Genomic DNA, 18,019 nt, shown 5'->3' with positions numbered 1-18,019 from the left:
CTTAACTGTAATTGTTGTTCATGGTAGTCTTCTGCCATCTACCACAGTATTTTCCTTTTCATACAGCATGCCTAGGCCCAGGGACCCATCACATCCCTACTTCCAGTCTGGCCCACATACCTGAAAACTAAGTATATAGCTCCAAGAGCTTATTAGACATCCCCATCCGAACACCTTGCAGTATCACATTTAACGTGTATAAAACCAAACCTACCTTGCTTCCTGAACCCTACTCATTTTTTTCTGACTCTAAAACACACAGCTCTCCAAGCCATTCAGGCTCAAAACCTTGTAGTAACCTTTGGCTCATTAATATTATTTAAACAGCCAATAATGAAAGAGTGCTTACTGTATGGTAACTGATACATTAAAATGTATATAACTGAGTAAACATATGCAGTTAATTTCATATTTATTAATTGAATTAATCATAATTAATTGAATTAAGTGGGTTAATATATGTAAAGTGCTTAAAAGGATCCTTCACAGTTACCTTGCAAGATAGGTACTATTCTTATCCCTATTTTACAGACAAGGAAACTAGACACAGAGACATGAAATAGCTAGCTCAAAGTCATTCAGCTGGTTTTAAGTGCCAAAGCCAGATTACAAACCAAGCTCCAAAATTTCCTCTTTTAACCACTAAACTATTTCTCTTTGCCTCCGTCCTCTCTTTTGTCAGAAACTTCTACCTGTTTCTCTGAAGGAGGATCCTTTTCTCTCTTTCCACTACTTTCTGTTCCAGCTCTTTAACACTGGGTTCCTGCACTATGTAGCACCTCCACCTCCATGTTTTTCATTCTTTTCTTTTAAAAGTCATTAATACTACCTGACTAATCTTTTCAAACGCACTAATCCTACCCCAAAACCCTTTAAGAGCTAAATAGTGTGCCGTTCGCAAGAACTCAACCTATCTACTCCTCTTTAGTTCTCGCATAAACTTTTCTGTCAGGCTAGCTGGTTTCCCTCCTTGTCCTGTCACCTGCCTTCTTCAAACTGTTCCTCCCCCTTAGAATAACATGCATTCGCCCGTCTACCTAAGTATTACCCTCTGAGGCCCACTTCCTTTGGGGCTAGTCCAATTCTCCTTTGAAGTTTTGAGGCAATGGAAGCCTTTTCCATTGCCTCAAAACTTCAACGATCTTCCATACGCTTTTCGGAGAGAGCTCACGACCTAACCTTCCTCTTTGCCTCTACCACCCCTGCTTCTTAACCCACAGCCCCCGAAAACATGCTTCTATGATGCGCTGAAAGGCTGGACCGCCGGAACAGACCTGTCAGATGTCCCTAAACCAATTCTTTTCAGTCAGGAGAGGGTGAAGTGGGGGTTCCGCACACCCACCACGCTGCCAGACCGTCCTCAGGCGAGCCCTGCAGGCGCCGAGTGAACTAGCTCAACACCGCACGCGCCAGCTTCGGGTGTCCGCGGCCGGCTTCCCAGGGACGGCGGTGGGGCTTCCGCAGTGGCCCAGGTGCCCCTCCACCCTCGAGACCGGCCCCAAATCCCCCTGCTTCGCCCGCTGCTGGCAGCACCAGGAAGGCCTCAGCCAAGACTAAACAAACCCGAGGAGCGAAACAAAACACGCTCGGCCGCCGCGTACCTACAGTACCTTACCTTGGCCTCCACGAGGCTCCGGGCTGATTGGACCCGCCCGTCGAACCCACCCCTTCCGGGTCCGCTCTAGAAGCCTCTTCCGCCCGACGTTCCCTTTGCCTTCTGGGGGAAATGACGTAAGAGCTGGGCTCTGATTGGTGAGCGCCGGCCGGGAGCGGAAGGTGGTGTTTCGCCTGCCAGAGCTCCTGCAGCTGGTCTCTCCAGCGTCCTGCGACTTCGGCTGCTTTGCCCGCCGAGCTCCTGGCAAGGCTTGTCCGGGGATGCCGCTCGGCCGCTTTCCATGAGGAACTTAACCCGCCGTGCCTACCTCCCGGATGGGACCTCCGGAATGCTGTGAGAGGCGGGACAGAGGCCGGGAAGGAAGGCGGGGCGGAGCGGGCCGGGGGCGCGGCGGGAGGCGCACGGGACTCGGCCAGGGCTGGGGGTGCAGGCATAGAGGGCTGGTTTTGTCAGTTCTCCGCAAAAATGAACCTGGCGCTCCCCCCTCTGCTGTTGGTCTGGTTCCTCTCGCCCGAGGCGCTGTCGGGGAGAAGTTACCCACCAGAAGATAGAGGATAGGCAGACCCGGGCACAAGGGACAGTGGTGCTCTAGCCCCTGGGGAGGCGCGCGCCCTGGGGTGCAGGAGTCGAGTTTGCGTGGTCGCTCGTGTGGACTGGGCGTTTCACGGACCGAGAGCTGCTCGAATCAGGGCTGGGTAGGCGCTGAGCCCAGGATGCTGAGTTGTCTGGATCTCCGCAGTCCCTGGAGTGACATTGGTCTGGCTTTTGGTTTCCGCTCCTTGGTCGCCGGAGGGGGAAGTGACCAGGGCTGACTCCTCCTAGCTTGGTAATTGAGGCTTTAGGTGCTCTGTCACCAAGTGGGAATTAGCTTTTCTTTCTTGCAGTTTTGTCCGATTTTATTCTTGGGCTGCATAAAAGTGTTTAGAAAGGAGTTCTGATGTCTGTAGCTGTGGAAGATTAAAGCTAACATATAGGTATATAAAAGAAATAAGCCTGTGCCTTCAAGATAGCTGCAGCCAGCTTAGAAAATAGACTTTTATCTATATTACTTGATTTTCTTCAGGCGTTCCTTGAGTTTTTAAGACATGTTCACCTAGTCTGCCATATTCAAGAAAATGATAAGAGTAGAGAATGGATATGATCAGGCTGTAAGTAGATGTAACAGTGTAGGTGTTTGAAACAAGCCTACGGTGGGTTGGATGAATGAGAAGGGAGGAAATTGTGGCAACAGACTTACTTCAGTTAAGTTTGATGGGGAAGGGAGCATTTAGGTGAGCGTGTATGGCTAATATATGAAAAAAATGTGTATATATATGAGGAAAAAACGTGCTTTAGTACATAGTCTAGATTCCATCTCGATGACACCCCATGTGTTATCTGATTCTAAGAGAGTTATTTTACAGCTGTATAAACTGTAGATAACTACTGTCAATACTAAATCATTTTATCTATAGACATGAAAATTCTACATGTCTTTTAGAGGTTGAGTGTAAGTTTTGCCTCACATACATTCATTTCAGTATTCCTGATCTATTAATGAGCCCAATTTTGGGACTCCCTTTATCAACCATCTGGCTGGTTCCTTTGTGAGTTAAATAAAATCTTGAACCATGTTCACTTTTGTATTAGAATGAGTCATGATTTTATCTTAAAAAATTAATTTAACATTATTAAATATTATGGGAAAGGACAATCACAAATGGAAAAAATAATTTTGTTTTATTTATTATTATTATGTTTTGGCCGCATCGCGCGGATTACCGGATCTTAGTTCCCTGACCAGGGATAGAACCTGCGCCCTCTCCAGTCCTAACCACTGGACCGCCAGGGAATTCCCAGAAAAAAATAATTTTAATGAAAGTTGTTGTAAGCAACTTCGATTGAGTGCTAAGATAATGCATCTTATAACTTCCCAATGCACTACTTCAAGAGCACAACCTTAGTTTCTTAAGTTTCAGAATTGCTCAATGTATTAATTTTATAATTGAAACATAGTAAAGTTCTTTTTTTATTTTGGAGTCAAAACTTTAACAATAAGTTGTGCCAGTAGAAGCGTTTCAAAGGCGACGATATATCAATAAATAATAGTTAAATTGAGATCCTGAGAAAGAACCTACCACGTGACAGTCTGTCAGAGCGTAAATAACAACACGGCGTTACTGCAAAACTAGAGAAACACTGACAGTCACGACACAGCACAGTAGACCCAGAACCTGCCACTCACACACATGTAAACCAGTACACAGGAATCATCTTCTTCAGTTTAGACATCGATAGATGAAACATAGTAAAGTTCCTTTAATATGAAGGTGGTACTACTAACTCACCATTAGAGAGAGCATGTGTTTGGCTGGTTTTGAATGATGGTGTTAAATTTGACCTGGGCTATTAACACAACTTAGAAATCTTTTGTTATACTGTATTTATTGTTGACATATTTGACTGCTTCCATTTGTTTTTCCATCTAAGTAACTTTCTAAAAAGTCATTCTTTCTATTTGCATAGAATGATTCTTAAATATAACAGATTTGGTGTTGGGATAGGGGTATTGTGCAGAAATGTCTAAGTACCTTGAAGTTTAAAATATTGAAATACAAAGACATAAAGACATAGAGAATGGTAAACCTATAATTTATACAAAAACAGTGAAATAGAGCTGGTAATGAATGGAGGTCAAAAGCATGGACCAACTCTCTTTGTACTTTTATCCAGGCCTATCTAATCAATGTAAGCATTTTGAAGAATAAGAAAACAGATTTAAAGTTCTTTTCTCTTTTAAATGATATCATTTTCTCTTTATTCAGACAAAAAATCAGATTTTTTTGAGACAGTGATCCAAGATGTTCTGCCTGATTCTGCCCTGTCTTGAACAATAAAAGTCTAATCCCTATAACCAATCCAATTAATCATATAAAGCACTATTTGGAGGACTTCTTAAACTAAAAGCTGACAAGATTTTGAGAAGAAAAAAGATGAGCTACAGTGTAATAAGAACGGTTAAATACTCATTACTAATTTGAATTGTAAAAGATACATAGTGGGTTCTCTTTATCCGCATCTAGGGAGGTACTGAAGATAACCATTAAGATAGTATGGCTAAGGAAATAGGTCTGATTCTGCGATCTTCTGTTTGTTCCATGTAAACTTTGAGATCCTGGGACGTAAATGTCTTGCTTCAGGAGCGTTTTTAGTAAGGTTTTGTGTTTGCTTATGAACCTGTTCAAAATACAGGACTGATCAATTGATTTTCAGTGGAAAGTCCTGCTCTTTAATGTTATCCAGAATTCTGGCTAAAGCTGTAGATTATTGTAGCCTTCCCCTCCTCCTTTCCTTATCCGAGCACTCTGTATTCTATCACTGGGATTCCTAATTTGCGTCTGAGAAACCCCTCAGATTTTTTTCCAGACCTGTGCTTGTATGAGCTCATGTAGTCACAATTTGGGTGATGAAAGGGTTTTTATATTTCATATAATTCTCCAAGGGGTCTGTGACTCCAAGAATGTTAAGAACCACTGTTCCTTAAGGATCAAGGATCAGATTTTCCTGCCTAGCTTGGCTTTGCTGCTCCATTTGCTTTATTGCCAAGGTGTGTGTGTTGGGGGAGGGTGAGATTTAAATCTCTTTTTGATGAGAAAAATACATTTCTGTTTAGAGATGGAGCTGAAAAAGAATTCATTGTTAAATGCCATGACACTTTCATATAATGCCATTAAACTTTGCTCTACAGTAAGAACTCTGAACATTACCTATTACTCATTTAACACTCAGTATCTTGTGTGTCACAGTGACTTTTAAGATCTTGGAAGAAGATCCAACAAACTATACTGACAAGATGTGGTTGGACATATAGGAGAACCACCAGAGTGCACTGTCAAAGAAGATAATAGAGTTTCAGGGAGGGAATAATCAATAGTGGATGCAGCTAAAATTTGATTCGCTTTTGGACTTGACATTTGGAGAATTATTGATGGAATAATGGAAGCAGAACTGCAGTGGGTTGAACACATGGAGGAAAAGGAAGTAGAGCTGCGAAACAGATTACTCTTAAAGTTAAATGGTGAAAAGAGGAGTTTGTTGGTATTCTGAAGAAATGGGGTAGGGAAAAAATTTGAGAGTAAGAGACTCAGGGGAAGGAGAGATCAGGTGTAGTGAAGGGATACTTGATGTTATTACATTCTCTTAGAGGAAAGCTAGGCAGGTGCAGTAAAATGCTTAAATAAAGGTGATTTGGCAGGCTTAAAAGTGTGGAATATACCCGAAAATCACTTAGAAGTTGGAAAGAGTGAATGAAGATAGAGACATTTTGAGTTGGAGAGAAGTTAAGATAATTTGAACAATGACTTCTCTTAGAGCATCAGGAAAAGAAGGAAGGCAATGGGATATGATGTAATGGAAATGGCACAGGTTTTAGTGCCAGCTGGTCTTTGATTTGGATCTCAAGGTACCACTTACTAGTTCTGTTACCTTGAGCTGATAATTGAACCTCTGGGTCTTGGTGCCCTCACTGTAAAATAAGTGTTCTAATACCTACTTTGCAGGATTACTGTAAGGATTAGAAAGCATATTTGTAGCATATCTAATACCCTGTGGTTCTCTGTAACTTCCACAGTTGGCCTTCTTTCGTTCCTTTAGTGTCTTAGGCTCTTTCCTGCCTTAAGGTGCCCAGATGTACCCTTTCTGCAGCCTGTAAAACTCTTCTACTTTTGGTCTCAACTCTCACTATCTGGAAGAGACATTCTCTGCCTCTTCAATTTAAATAGCCCCCCCCTTCTTTGTTGCAGGACACTTATCACAGATTTTAACTATGTATGTATTTCTACGATTATATCTTTGTGTGATTTTTGTGGGTCTATCTCTTCCATTAGACAGAGACTCAGCACTTAACAGTGCTTGAATGAATGAATGCCTGGGACCTAACAGGCAAATAAGCATTTATTACCTCACAGTTTTTATGGGTCAGGAATTCAAAAGTTGCTTAGTCTTGTGGTTCTGGCTCAGGGTTTCTCAGGAGGTTGTGGTCAAGATGTCAGCTGGGGCTGGAGGATCCAAGTTGATTCATTCCCATGTCTGGCAGTTCATGCTGGTTGTTGGCAGGAACTCTCAGTTTCTCCCCACAGGGGCTTTTCCATGAGCTGCATGAGTGTCCCCATGTCACGAGAGCTCACTTCCCCAGAACAGGCAGTCCAAGAGAGCGTGGCAGAAGCCACAATATCTTTTATGATCCATCCGTGGAAGTCACACAGTGTCATTTCTGCAGTATCCAGTTGGGTACACTGGCCAGCCTTATTCATTATGGGAGGCATCTACACAAGGGCATTAATATCAGGATGCAGGTATCATTATAGGACATCTTGGAGGCTGTCTATCACAGATGCTGTGTGGAATAGCATAGAGTCATCCAAGAATGACTCAAAACAGTTTTCTGTTAGTGTTGATGGAGGGCCAAGCTAACATAGGAAACCATGTATTTGTTTTGACAGCAGAGAGGATAACTTCTGATTTTCTTCTTCCCTACTGGCACAGGAGCAGATCAGAGAAAACAGATGTAGGCTTGACCTAGGTGTTAGGGGTTAACAAGTCATTACAAGGGCAGACATTGAGATAATTAAGAGTGTATCTTAATTCACCAATTTGTTTTTTGGTTTATCTGATGCTCATTAGAGAGTCTTTGACAGTGAGTGTCTTGGTCTTTGCCACACATGAAAACATCTCTTTATCTCAACAGTGGTGCAGGTGACTTTCACATTGGCTCTGAGGAAGTTGTAACTTTTATTGTGCCTTGCTCGATGCCAGGTGCTCTGCTATGCAGTTTTTTTAAAAAAGATTCTTTTGATATGGACCATTTTTTAAAAGTCTTTATTGAATTTGTTACAATATTGCTTCTGTTTTATGTTTTTTTGGCTTTTTGGCCAAGAGGCATGTGGGATCTTAACTCCCCAACCAGGGATCAAACCTGCACCCCCTGCATTGGAAGGCAGAGTCTTAACCACTGGACCGCCAGGGAAGTCCCTGCTGTGCAATTTTAATACAAATTATATCATTTAATTCTCACAATAACCATAGTAGTACATTACTCCTATTTTAGAAATAAGAAAACTCTGGTTTAGAGTCAAAGATAATATGACTATTAGGTGGTAGGTCCTCACCCCAAACTCAGGCCTTCTGATAACGGAGCTCAAGCTTTTACCATTCTGCTTCTGCCTCAAAGTGTAATTGCATATGGAAGTATTTACCTTAAAATACTAAAGAAACCGGATTCAAAATTGTACGTACCTTATGATTTTACCTATCACAGAAAAAGGTAGGAACTACTTTTTGGTATCTTTCAAATGTTCTGTAAGTGAGTATTACTAAGAATTGGAAAGAAAAGTTATTTTAAAGAAGTGATTTTGTCCTGTAATTTGACATTCAAGTTTGCAAAATGAAAACTAAGTTTGTTTTTAATGGACTTTTTAATATTATGGTTAAGAAATTTCAGCATGAGTTGTCACCAAAAACCTGTGGATAATTTTTTTAAATTATGAATTTCTGCAGGGTGTCATTCCATTGAGCTCAAGGCAGTTCAGCCATAGACAGTGAGTGTAGCCTTCACTTGTACTCTGTTCAGCTTGTCCAGTTCCAGGCTGAATACTTGTGAACTGATGAACAGGACTTGTGGTTGCCTCTAGTTTCAAAGGCCAATTGGATGGACTAAACACCAACTTCGAGATAAAATTAGTTTATTTATTTCAAAATAATATCAAAGGAGTACTTAGTAACAAATAAGAATAATCCTCCGATACAATTTTATCCTGGTATGATCTACAAGGCCTTTCTGAAGTTGTTATATAAATGAGCACATTTCCTACCACACAGTGTTGGTGCAAGAATTAGAATATTGTGTCAAATCCATGGTTCATTCCAAATAGTATCCCATGTCTCTCAGCAAGAAACAGCAAGAAATTAGGTATAGAAGGGCATGCTTTTTCTCCTTGACTCTTAACAAACATTAGGATCATACAGAAAAGCTTCTCAGGAAGTTCACATACCAGCTGTCATTCCCTAATCATCTCTCTGCTCTCATGTATGTTCAGTGTTACCAGCGATCTCCAATTTACCAAACCGACTAATTAGTTCTTAGTCCTTACTCAACCTTTCAGTAGCATTTAACCCTAGATGATCCCTCTTGAGCATTCTATCTAAAATTACTTTCTTCACTTGGCTTTTAGGGTACCACACTTTCCAGATCTTCCATTCTTATCAATGCTTTTCTATCTTTTTTTTTTTTTAACTTTTCCTCTTTCCAGCCTCTAAATTTGGCCTTAGGACTGAGTCCTTGGATCTATTCTCTGTTTGCATTTTCTCTCTTGGTGGTCTTAAATACCATCCATATGCTGACTTCCAAATTTATATCTTTAGCCTGACCTATCCTCTGGGCTCTATCTAGCCTCATGTAGCCAGCCAATTGCATGTTTGATATACATACTTGGGCATATAATGGGCATCTCAAACTAACACATGCAAAAACATAAGGAAGAAAGTACCTTGATTATTACCCCACCTGCAACCCACTCCAGTCTTTTCCTTCTCTATAAGTAGCATTACCGTCTATTTAATTGCTCAAGCAGGAAATCTAGGAGTAACCTTTGATTCTGTTCTTTTCCCTCACCCCCTCAGGTGCATTTAGAAAGTCTTGTTGACCCTACCTTCAAAATTCATTCCAATTCTAACCATTCTTCACTACCTTCATCACCATCACCTAGATTACTCCAGTCGTTTTCTACTGGTCTCTGCGTTTACTCTTGCCCCCACTCAGTTTCACTGTAGCTAGAGTAACTTTTTCATATATTTATATTAAGTCATTATCCTTATAGGGAACCTCTAATAGCTTACCCTCATTTACATTAAGATCTGAACTTCTTATCATGGCTTACAAACTAGATCATCTGGCCTTTCCTTGGCTCACCAACCTCATCACCTGCTACTCATTACCTAGCTCACTGTACTCTAGCCAAACCAGCCTCTACGCTCTTCTGGAATAGACCAAGCTCCTCCCTGCCCTTTTGCCCTTTGTACTTGCCATTCCCTTTGCCTGACGCACCCTCCAGAGCTTCACATGGCTTGCTCTCTCACTTTGTTTAGCTCTCTGCTCAGATATAACCTTTTTTTTATAATACTCACTGCCTCCAGTCGTTTTATTAGATACCTGCTTACTTGTTTGTTTATCGTTTTTCATCTGCTTTCAAGGAAGCATCAGCTCTCTAAGGGTAGAGACTTGCTCTGTCTTATTCACTGTGTGTCCCCAGTAACTAGAACAATACCTGACACATAATAGCTGCTTATAAAGATTTACTGAATGAACGAATCTACCATTTTACTGAAATAGCTATCTGACTTATTGCCAAATGAAGTATCATGTTAAATTTTCCATGAGTTTCTGTGGTACTTGGCACTACATGTCTTCCTATCGCCCTTCTCTTCTAATTTCTACATTTCTGTACAACCAACCTTATACCACATCGGTGTCTCATGTACTATATGCTATAAATTGTCAAATCCTGTTAATTTTGCCTTTGTATGTTGCCTCACAAATCTATGCCTTCCTCTCCATCTGTTTCTCTACATAGTTCAGACCATTATCTCTTACTACCTGATTGCAGTAACCTCCCTGCTTCTCATCTTCCGTATTAGACTGAACTTTTTAAGTTGTACATATTATTTATCTTTGTATCTCTTGCAGCACCTGACACTCCCCCTACCCCGCCAATAGCAGACACCCAATGAATGTTGAATGAATAGTCCTGTGTTTCTGGAAAGTAGAATTGATGGGCCGTGTGATTATTTAAATGACTGTAATTATCTGAAAATAATTTGTGTTTAAATAATCCCTCTTTCTTCCTGTTTTAAAAAAGCCGTAGTAGGGCCTCCCTGGTGGCGCAGTGGTTGAGAGTCCGCCTGCCGATGCAGGGGATACGGGTTCGTGCCCCGGTCTGGGAGGATCCCATATGCCACGGAGCGGCTGGGCCCGTGAGCCATGGCCGCTGGGCCTGCGCATCCGGAGCCTGTGCTCCACAACGGGAGAGGCCACAACAGTGAGAGGCCCACATACCGCAAAAAAAGAAAAAAAAAAAAGCCGTAGTAATTCATTGTTGTACGTTTGATTTTTTAATGGACTGTTTAAGTGACTGTAATCACACAGTGTACTATTGGAGCATTTCACAGCAAGAGTTTTGCTTTTTACTCTAATAGAAGTAAAGTAATACCTGTGCTTCTCTATTAAAATGATTCTTTCTTTTCTCTTAAGCTAAAGTCTACAGTGAATATTGAATTGCTGAGGAATTTGGGAAAAGACAAGCTGAAGTTCCCATTCCATGGATCCCTTGGGTGCACCTTCCCAGTTTGTGGATGTGGATACACTACCAAGCTGGGGCAATTCTTGTGAAGAACAATTACCTACTTCTGATACTGCAGCTGAAACGTATCAGGAAGAGACTATTAGATCACCTTTTCTTTACAATAAGGATATCAATGGAAAAGTGGTTCTCTGGTAATTCCTTGGTTAAATCATATCATGATATAATAATACTTTCTCATAATTTCTTCTGATTTCTTTTTTTCATAATTTTTTCTAAACTCTTTTTTGTGAACCCTTGCATTATTGAAATATTACTTTGCATACACATTTAGAGCTTTATTGAGACATAATTAACATACAATAAACTGCATATATTTAAAGTGTACAGTTTGGTAAATTTTGACATGTATACACCCATGAACCCATCACCAGAATCAAGATAGTGAATATATTTATCATCCCAGAAGTTTTTTTGTGTCCCTTGGTAATCACTCTCTCCTGCCCCTCCCTGCCTCAACATCCCCAAGCAGTCATTCATCTTTCTGTCACTATAGATTAGTATGCATTTTCTAGAGCTTTATATAAATGGAATCGTGTACTCTTTCTTTAGTCTGGCCTCTTTCATTCAGCACAATTATTTGAAAGTTCGTCTGTGTTGTTGCATGTAGTAGTAGTAGTACATTTCTGGTTTTAAAAAAAGCTTTAGAGATGTAATTCATATACCATACAAATGCACTAGTTTAAATTGTAGAAGTCAGTGGTTTTTAGTATATTCACAAAATTGTGCAGCCGTCACCAGAGTCAATTTTAGAACATTTTCATCACCCCAAAGTCCTGTTCCCATTAGCTGTTATTCTCCATCTCACACACATCTCTTATGTAAGAAGCAATGGAATGACATGATGGTTTTGTGGGTTTCAGGGTTATAGCAATTGCGTTCAAGATCTATCTGAGATGCCATATTAGCCTTTCTGAATCAGGAACAACTTTTTACTATTGCTTAAGCTTGTGAACTGGTAAAACCAATGTTGTGAAGGGAGTGAAGATAGAATGTTTTGAAACAATTAGAAACTAGCTTTCTTATCTGCCTCCTCTTCCCCACACTTGCTCTTATTTATTTTCCTCAGGAAAGGAGATGTGGCATTACTGAACTGTACAGCAATTGTGAATACCAGCAATGAAAGTCTTACTGATAAGAATCCTGTGTCAGAAAGTATCTTCATGCTTGCAGGGCCTGATTTGAAGGAGGACCTCCAGAAACTTAGAGGTGAGTGAATTTTCTTAGGTATGTTAGTGCTTAGGAAACATTTATTTTGACGTTTGAAGAAGTATGTTTTGCGTGTAAGTGAGAAACTAAGTAGATGTAGCTCTTTTGTTGTTAAAACTAAATAAATACAGTCTTTGAAAAACCTATAATGTGTTAGAAGCTGAGTGCCGAGACTTTACTCGGACTTTACTGGGTAAAACCCCTCTGTCATGTTCCTGAATTTTAAAATGACAGTCATCATAGCCAGTTAGATTTTTGGTAACATTTTCTTGGCTGTATAATGTCTTGTACCAATAAGCCTTATAAAACAACTATTCTTTGTCTAAACTGAAAAATTTTTATTGAGTTTTGATATTGACAGAAATTTTTTATATACCTCCTGGACATAGAGTGTCACACTTCTGAAATGATGTTGACTTACTGGTAAAAACCAAGTGTGTTCTGGGTTAATTCTGTACTTTTTTTTTTTTTTTTTAAACCAGAACATTCTTCTTCTGGGAATATTTCTTTGGAATTGGAGACAGGACGAGTCCTGTTTGTTCAGAAGCTCGTTTACCTTATTTGCATTTATTTTCTTAAATGACCAACCTCACAACTTTTTGTTATTATTATTTGTGTGCAAAGGGAATATTGTGAAATTCAACTATCCCATTTTATAAAAAATATTTTTGAAATACAGCAATTTTTCTTAAAATGTAAACAGCAAATCCCACCTATATAAAAATAATCTTCATTTCTTAGACTTCTACAAACAATTGGTTTCTAACCTAATAAAGATATTAGAATTTGAACAGGATCATTTATAATGCTGACCATGAAAGAAGAGATAAAGAGAGAACAATTGTATTATCTGATCAAGAAACTGAACTTTGTGAGGGTAGATGTGGGAAAAAACCCTCAGTTTAACTAAAAACATGATGCCATGAAGAATATGTAGAAATTATAATATGTATTAGCGATAATACTGAGAAGTTGTTTGATATAAATAACAGAGAAACTGGTCTGGAAAATTACTAATGAGTGCACGTGCTCACTTACACCTTAGAGCTGGACTTATGAATTAAAAAAATATAAAATTTAAATATACAAAATAAAAACTCAATTTTTAGCAGCATATGTTTGGAGGGTCTCCAAGCTGGGGTTCATATTATAACTGTCCTTTACTAACTGTGTTACTTAGGACCAGTTACTTCACCTCTGAGCCTGAGTTTCCTTATCTCTAAAATGGGGATGATCATAGTCCCTACCTCAGTTCCTGACACATAACAAGAGCTCAGTGAGTATTTGAGGATGGAAAAAATTAATTTCATGAAGAATAAATTAAATAATGGACATTAAGTGCTAGGCACATCCTCAGTGTTCAGTGTTGTTGCTGGTGCTAGTTACACTCCTCAGTTGTATTGCTTAATGAACCAGTGCTAACCTGAAGAGAGATTATTAAGGATGCACTGAAGGGCTGAGTACTTAATTCTGTCCTCTTTTTACATGCTTAATAACAACTTAGTAAATGATTACAAAGTATGACTTACCAAATTTGTAGATGATAACAAGCTGGGAGGATTTACAGGAGACACTGGATGATAGACTAAAGATTTTGAAATATCCGAACCGACTGGAAGTATGAGCCAAAGAAATGAAAAAATCAACAGGGATGAATATAAAGGTCTTGCAGTAAGTTGAAAACATTAATTACCCAAGTTCAGGATGGGGAAGCCCAGTCTGACAACACTTTTTATATAAGAATTTGCTGTCTCAGTAAAATGGCATTATCATCTCCTCCATTTTTCATGCAAAAAAACTTTAGGGTTAATACTTTCCTCTTCCTTATTCCCCACGTAAAGTCTGTCATCAAGCCCTAAATAGATCTTGAATCTCTCTGTATTACCACCACCTCCAGCCTAGCCTGTGCTGCGTCATCCCCTGCCTGGACTACAGCCATTGCCTCCCTCCCAGTTGGTCTCCTACAACCCTTCTTTACTTGAATCTGTTTTCCACATGTAGTAAGTATTTGCTTTTTAAGCTATAAATCCCTTCTTATTACTCCCCTGCTTCAAACCATTTAGTGGCCTCTCATTACATTTTAAGTCCTAACTCCTTAAACTGGTCTCCAAGTTCTTGCAAGGTCTCACTCACTTACTTCCAGGTCCCCTTTTACCTTCCTCAATGTACTTGAACCAGACTGATCTCTCATTGCCTTGTCATCCAGCTCCTTTTCAATTTTGCATGTGCTGTTGTTCTTTCAATTCTTAACTCTTAATCTTAAGTCTTTGCTTATATCTCTTCCCCAAGGCACTATTTCCTTTTACTTCAGAATCACTCATGGTATATGCTCCCAACCTGTGGTACTTGTCTTTGGTGCTCTTAACACAATTGTAATTTTGTAAATTGTTTATATAATTATTATGTCCCTATTAAACTTTGAACTCCTTGAGGACAGGAACCATATGTCTTATTGGCCTCCACGTTCCCAGTACCAAGTATAGTAAAGGCATCCTTTCAGTAGCTGATAAATGAATGAATAGAAGTTCCCTGGGATTTTAACTGACTAGACTCCAAGATGATAATGCATCATTTCTACTGAAAACACTAAGAGTATCAGATGCATCATTGTACAACATCACAAGTGAAGGTTTGTAATCAGCTTAAAATAAACTGTTACATTTATAAGATGTTTAATGTAAACCTCATGGTAACCACAAAGAATAAAACCTATGATAGATACAAAAAAGATAAAGAGAAAGGAGTTAAAGCATACCAGTTTAAAAAAAAGAAAGTAAGACAGCAAGAAAGGAATAAAGGATAGGAGACTTAAAAAAAAACTCAGAAAGCAATTAACAAAATGACAGTAATTACCTATTAATAATTATTTTAAATGCAAAAGGACTAAATTCTCCAAAAGACACAGAGTGGATGAAGGATAAAAAAAGAAAGAAAGAAAGAAAAAATCCAACAATATGCTGCCTACAAGAGACTCACTTTAGCTTTAATGACACATACAGGCTGAAAGTGAAGGAATAAAAAAAGATATTCCATGCAAATGGAAACCAAAAGAGAGTAGGCGTGGCTATACTTACATCAGATAAAATAGACTTTCAGTCAGAATTGGTCACAAGAGACAGAGGTCACTATATGGTCCAAGGGTCAATTCATCAAGAGAATATAACAATTGTAAATATATGTGCACCCAACATTGGAGCACCTAAGTATTTAAGGCAAATAATAGAACTGAATGGAGAAATAGATGGAAATACAGTAATAATTAGGGACCTCAATACCCCACTTTAAATATTGGATAGATCATCCAGACAGAAAATTAATAAGGAAACAGAAGGCCTGAATAACACTATGGTCCAAATGAACCTAAGTCATATACAGAATATTCCATCCAACAGCGCCAGAATATACATTCTTCTCAAGCATACATGGGACATTCTCCAGGATAAATCATATTGGGCCAGAAAGCAAATCTTATCAAATTTAAGAAGACTGAGATCATGTCAGGAATCTTTTCTAACCACAGTCGTGTGAAACTAGAAATCGATAACAAAAAGAAAATGAAAAAATTCACAAATATGTGGAAATTTAACAGTATGCTCCTGAAAAACCATTGGATCAAAGAAGAAATCAAAAGGGAAATCAGAAATTATCTTGAGACAATGAAAAGGAAAATACAACATGCCAAACTTATGGGATGTTAAAAAAATGTTTTAAACCAGTTCTAAGAGAAATTTATATCACTAAATGCCTACATTAGGAGAAAAGAACAGGTCAAACAACCTAATTTTAAACCTCAAGGAGTTAGATAAAAAAGGCCAATCTAAGCCTATAGTTAGCAGAGGGAAGGAAATAGTAAATATTAGAGCAGAAATAAAAGAAATAGAAACTAGAAAGACAATAGGAAAAAAGCAACAAAAAGAGTTGGCTTTTAAAAAAGAGAGAAATGTTTAGCTAGACTAACCAAGGGGAAAAAAAGGACTCAAAATTCTAAATGGAAGTGGAGATATTACAGCTAACACCATAGAAAGACAAAAGATTATAAGAGACTACTATGAACAATTATTTGCCAACATATTGGATAACCTAGAAGAAACAGATAACTTCCTAGCAAACATGCAACCTAATAAGACTGAACCATGATGGAACAGAAAATCTGAACAGACAAAAGGAGTAAGGAGACTGAATCAACAATCAAAAACTTCCCAACAAAAATAAGCCCACAACCTGATGGCTTCCCTGGTGAATTCTACCATACATATACATATAGAGAAGAGTTAATACCAATTCTTCTCAATTTCTTCTGTGAAAAAGTTGAAGAGGAGTGAACGCTTCCAAATTCATTTTACAGGGACAGCACTACCCTGATACCAAAGCCAGATAAGTATGCTACAAGAAGAGAGATTCAGGATGGCAGAGGAGTAAGTGGACATGGAGTTCATCTCTCTCTACAGATGCATCAGGAATACATCTGTGTAGATGCAACAGTTCTCACAGAACACTGGCTGAAAGCTAGCAGAAGACCTTGGACACCGGAAAGGACTGTAAAAATCCCTGCATAACTGTGTAGGATGGAAAAAAAGAAGAGAGAAGGAGAAGGAGAGGAAGTAGGACAAGACCTGCACTCTGGGTCAGGGGAGCTGAAGCAGAGATGCCCGAATTTGGGGAAACCCCCTCTCTGATGGGGATATTGATTGGGACAGAAGGGCAGCATTTGAGGCTGTCAGAAGAAGGTGAAGCGGCCAACCTGTGGCAGACGGGACAGAGTGAGAAATACACAGATGGTCCATACCTCAGGCCTATGTGCCCCGGACTGGGATGTGTATTCACAGGTGTGCAAGGCGGCTGGGAGCTGGTGCATGGGGATTGGAGAACAGGCCCAGAGTGAGAACTGCTGTGGGCTGTGGGGAGATGGACTGAGGGGACAGGAGGGAGGAAATCTGCAGCAGGGAATGCCTGTGGAGGAAGACTGGACTGCCATGGAAGCAGGGCGCTATTGCTGAGTCACAAGATGGGGGAGGAGCCACTACTGTAACCTCTCCCTACATGCCAGTGCCTGCTGACGACAATAAAAGAAGCCCACTCAAGGCTGGCTCTCTACGCTGGCTGCCGAGCAATAAAAAAAGCCCCATCGGAGCTGGCCCTCACGTGCTGGCTTCAGGGCAAAAAAAAAGAAAAAAAAAAAAGCCCTGTCAGGGCTGGCCCTTGCATGCCTGCTGCCGGGTGCCAGAAAAGCCCTGGCCAGGACTTGCCCTCATGTGCTTTATGCTGGGCGCCAGAAAAGGCCCTCACTAGGGCCATATCTCTTGTGTCTGTGGCTGCCAGCTTCCCTGTGCATTTGGGGCTGTCAGCGCTCCCACGATCCAAGCAGTCATACCACCTCTGCACCCGGTCCTCGCGGGGGCAGACCCTAGAGCTCCAAGGCAACCTCAGGACCAGACTCCTGTGGGTGGACCACACACAGAGATGGGAATAAAACCAGAGCTGAACCCCAGTGACGGGGTGACTGAGGAAGATCAAAAATCCTTCCATCAGCTGTACAAGCTGCAGACTAAATCCCTGCAATCAGTTAGGTAGATCCTGCGTCTAAGGAATATCTGAGTAGACAATGAGTGTTCCCACAAATGAAAATGGTTTAGCTCTGGCAGCTGTGGACGTTGGGGGCAGCACATGCAGGAATTGGGCCAGATCAGAGTCTGAGTGGTGCCCACAGGGCCCACAGAAGGTCTAGAGACCAGCCCAGAGGCAGAGGAGAGCCTCTTGGGGAGGCGGAGGTGGACTGTAGCTCACGGCATGTGCAAGGACACTT

The 18,019-nt window shown here is 40.3% G+C and overlaps 2 protein-coding genes across 3 annotated transcripts in view; one reads left to right on the top strand and one right to left on the bottom strand.

Moving 5' to 3' along the window:
* WDR3 (WD repeat domain 3) overlaps window positions 1–1,674 on the bottom strand; it is a 46,248-nt gene extending 44,574 nt beyond the window's left edge. The window contains exon 1 of one of the 2 annotated variants that reach the window (XM_060090363.1): window positions 1,616–1,674. The gene's annotated coding sequence lies outside the window, so the exon portion shown is untranslated. Of the gene's footprint in view, window positions 1–1,274; window positions 1,564–1,615 lie in introns of those variants that run through there. The other variant, XM_060090362.1, reaches the window with a different exon arrangement.
* Window positions 1,675–1,763: 89 nt separating this feature from the next.
* The window catches only part of GDAP2 (ganglioside induced differentiation associated protein 2), a 71,534-nt gene continuing 55,278 nt past the window's right edge, over window positions 1,764–18,019 (top strand). The window contains exons 1-3 of the mRNA XM_060090361.1: window positions 1,764–1,948; window positions 10,899–11,141; window positions 12,077–12,216. Of these exons, the coding sequence (XP_059946344.1) occupies window positions 10,966–11,141; window positions 12,077–12,216 (316 nt within the window). The 5' untranslated portion in view covers window positions 1,764–1,948; window positions 10,899–10,965. The remainder of the gene's footprint in view (window positions 1,949–10,898; window positions 11,142–12,076; window positions 12,217–18,019) is intronic.

The sequence above is a fragment of the Mesoplodon densirostris genome, chromosome 2 (genome assembly GCF_025265405.1).
Source record: "Mesoplodon densirostris isolate mMesDen1 chromosome 2, mMesDen1 primary haplotype, whole genome shotgun sequence".
NCBI lineage: Eukaryota > Metazoa > Chordata > Mammalia > Artiodactyla > Ziphiidae > Mesoplodon > Mesoplodon densirostris.
The sequence above is the reverse complement of the archived record's forward strand: the minus strand, read 5'-3'. Positions and strand labels throughout refer to the sequence as shown.